Source organism: Dendrobium catenatum, unplaced genomic scaffold, assembly GCF_001605985.2.
Source record: "Dendrobium catenatum unplaced genomic scaffold, ASM160598v2 fragScaff_scaffold_1125, whole genome shotgun sequence".
Classification (NCBI taxonomy): Eukaryota; Viridiplantae; Streptophyta; class Magnoliopsida; order Asparagales; family Orchidaceae; genus Dendrobium; species Dendrobium catenatum.
In genome coordinates, this window is record NW_021319587.1 from 185,313 (window position 1) to 188,911 (window position 3,599).

General features: G+C 32.5%; 1 protein-coding gene across 1 annotated transcript; it reads right to left on the reverse strand.

Annotated features, from left to right (window-relative positions):
• Positions 1–473: 473 nt before the first annotated feature.
• LOC110096981 (glycerophosphodiester phosphodiesterase GDPDL7-like) lies at positions 474–2,703 on the reverse strand. Its single transcript, XM_028698706.1, has 5 exons — positions 2,415–2,703; positions 2,198–2,337; positions 1,637–2,123; positions 808–1,046; positions 474–479 (listed from the first exon to the last, which is right to left on the reverse strand). Exons 1-5 carry the CDS (start codon positions 2,578–2,580, stop codon positions 474–476), a joined length of 1,038 nt encoding a protein of 345 aa, XP_028554539.1. The 5' UTR covers positions 2,581–2,703.
• Between the last annotated feature and the right edge of the window lie 896 nt (positions 2,704–3,599).

The window sequence follows — 3,599 nt, forward strand, 5'->3', positions numbered from 1 at the left end:
GGATGCGACTGTAGTAGAATTTTGGTATGTAATGATTTAGCAAAAAAAACTTTTTTTATTTTTTTTTTTGTCTTCTGCTGTGGAGGTTAACAAGTAGCAACAACTTTGTAAGACAAAGTTATGGTTTCCCTCATCCATATTAATTACTGCAACTGAACAATTATTGTAGGGAAATTTTCATACATACCATTTATAACATTCTATTTACATATCTAACACGCTAAATTTTAATATTACATGCATACCACTATCTTATTTTAATATCAAATATATCACTTTTATTTCTTTCTTACCACTAATATATTTCATTTATACCACTCATATTTGACAAGAAAAAGAATTATGAGTGGTATGTATGTAATATTAAACTTTCAGTTGTTAAATATGTAAATAGAATAGTATAAGGTGATATGTTTGTAAATCTCATGCTGGGAATTGGTTCAACAATTGTTTGATCCAATTTAGCAATTGAATCAACTCTGTTTTTCAAAAACATTAAAAGCAGTTAAGGTAATAAAAGATGGAACAATAGAGTTTTCTTTTCACTATGGTAAAAAAAAACCATTAGACCCTCTTGTCATTAAATTAATTTAAAATTCACTCTTCATTTACTTTAATTAATCTAATCACCTGATCTTAATTATGATACTTCAATAATTGGTTCAATTCAATAAAAGGGAACATTCACATCCAACTAATACATCGACAAAATGATATACATAACCAAATTTGTAATTGCAGTCATTGGTGCCTTAAACAAAAAAAACTGAGCATCATTATAAGGATGCAGAGATGAGTGTTAAAAACTGCATTTGAAAGCTGACCACTTTCCTTTGGCTCCGAACCTGGTGTCTGTGCCTGAGCAGGATTTGCAAGATTAGCAACATCTGGAAGTGGCGGGTCGACCACATCTACAGGCCTGAGAGGAGGTTCTGGTGATTGAGCCGGAGGTAGGGCCTCAGGCGCAGCCAGCCCGGCTAGACCTCCAGCCTCTGCTGGTAAGATTGTGTAGGAAAGCTTAGCATTGAGATTTGAGCATGGAGTCCCTGTAGAATCCAATTCAGCAGTGAAAGTTTCATGTCAAAATTTCTACTTTTTTAACACTTCAACATACAAACATGATATGCTTCTAAATCTTATAAACTTCATGAGAAATAACATCACTCTTTAAAATTGATTTTGGGGCAGTTTGATTTCTTCTTATTGTTCTTTTTGTTGATTTATAAAAAAAACCTAAGTAAATGTATGCTTGTGTTATTTAAGCACATGAATAACTAGTATGAAAGATCATAGGATGAAACAGCGACAAATATTGCAACTCAGAATTTAACTCAAATAGGATTTAGTAAAACTTGCAAATTCAAATTTTGTAAATCCTAGAGGTGTTATATTACTAAATATTGTCAGGCCATGATGAATATTAAATCTTGTTTAGTAGTAATAAGTTGTTTGGCAAATTTTTTCATGATTTAAGTTTTATATTAAGGAAAAGAAGAGGCACTGTTAGAGAAAAGTGGTGTAAATTTCGTAAATCTTACAACATATGCGAAAACAATGATAAATATTAGTTTCCATTGACAGTGAAATATGTAGTTTTGAGTAAAGCAAATATGATGATGCAACGGTGAATGCTTACTCAAGTATGCTCTTGCTGTTGCAGGGAATTCAGTGATTAGACCATCCACACCAATTCCACCAACAAATGTAGCAATTTCAACTATTGGATCTGAAAAGAAATCGTAAGCTATCGTTGTAAATTCATTTCTGAGCACAGATACATAAACAGATATATTTGATTTATGCATCTCCGTTGTAATGTCGGTGTAATGAGAAATGAAAGCACCATCATAAGCCATTAGAGACGATCTTATAACATTAATAGCATTAGCAAATTGTTTGATCTCATCCACAGTTGGCTTTGGTGCATCGCCGACTTGCTCTGGAATCAAGAGAACATATTCATAGAAGGTGTTCTTCTTCTTAAATGCTGAAAGAACTGAAGAGTCGTCAGACTGGATTAAAACTCTCTTTGTTTTGTCTTTGTCATAGCTCGCATTAACCAATGCAGTCGAAACGGCGTCGACTATACTTAGACCCTTCTTTGATGCTAGATAGGGAGCATTCTGGAGATTAAAGAGTAACAATTAGAACATCGATATTTGATAAGTTATCTAAAAATGTATGTCTGCTTTGATACCTTAATATTGATTAAGACGCCTGGAACACTACTGTTTTTGGCAAAGGATAGGAATTCAGATAATGTCAGGATTTTGCCCATGTTCTTAGCGGCTGGATTTCTTACCAAACCAAGTGATGAGTAGGGGCTAACCAAATTAGCTGAAAAAGGGAAATGAAATGTTTCATCTTTCTTCTTGAACACATAAAACAAAGAAAAAAAGAAGAACAACTCTTACGTTTCAAGCTTTGGATTTCAATCCAAGTGAGATCGAATGTGAAGATTCCAGTGTTGTTTTGGATCTCAGGTATTGTTGTAGACTTCGACATGAATTTAGGCATTGCGGTTGTGCTTCCTGAAAGATCTGCTGAGTCTAAACAAAATAAAATGGCATCTTTTGACATTTGAACGGAACAATCAATGATATCTGCACCATCATCTACTGCTTGTTTATAAGCAATATCAGTGCTTCCAGGATAGATTCCACTTGCACCATTGTGAGTTATAACCAATGGTTGACCTGTATATGATGTACATTGTTTTCAGCCTAAGTTTCAAGCATTTACATTAAGATATGATAATGAATAAGAAAGAGAATTACTGAACTTGCCTTCACCCGAGAGAGCTTTGTTCTTGTTATGGGCAAAGCAAGCTGCATGCACAATATAGGAGAGACTTATCAAAAAGATCAAGTTCAAAGTAACTCTAAAGGATAAAGAATTAGGGGAGAGAGAATTCAATCATTAAGAGAAAACAGAGGAAAAAAAAATCAACACACAAAATACACCAAAAAATTTATGTATTGTCAAATCACTATGTTGATGTTTTATTATTTTTACAAAATTTAAAGTATTAGAAATAAGGGGAGACTAATGCTTCGTTTGAGATAACTTTTTTACTGCTTCTTAAAGTAGCTTTTTAATAAAAAAATTAAAATTTTTGTACTAAAAAATTGTTTTAAGAAGCAATAAAAAAACCGTCCCAAATAAAATCTTAAGTTAATCGCTAAGCACAAAAATAACATAACATAGAATAGAAGATCAAAGCACAAAGTAAACCAAGAATTTATGTGTCATTGTAGAAACAACAGATTTCACTATAGTGGAGTTTTCTGTTCTTATAATCCTAATTTCTACAAACACTACATAAAGACGACCGCTTTTTTTATATATACATAAACTTATGTGCCTTAAAATCCCAAATATGCCCTCCATGAAACAAGCAATTCGTAAATATTGTACAATTTTTTTTATCTTTAAGATTACATCGGAATAGCATAAATTTTTTATAGGGCAAAAAATAAACTCTGCAACTTATAATAAACCTAAGAAGGAAAAGAAGATAACAAATTTCAACTTACCAATAGCCTCTGATGCAGTGGAAGGAAAGTCAGTGACAACTCCATCAACAGAGAATTTTGAAT

Excerpts from the sequence above, each read along its gene's own strand:
- LOC110096981 (XM_028698706.1), bottom strand. The coding sequence starts at position 2,580 with ATGTCAAAAGATGCCATTTTATTTTGTTTAGACTCAGCAGATCTTTCA. Across the intron at positions 2,124-2,197 it reads GCGTCTTAATCAATATTAAG|AATGCTCCCTATCTAGCATC; the intron begins GTATCAAAGCAG and ends TTTAATCTCCAG. Across the intron at positions 1,047-1,636 it reads AACAGCAAGAGCATACTTGA|GGACTCCATGCTCAAATCTC; the intron begins GTAAGCATTCAC and ends TGGATTCTACAG.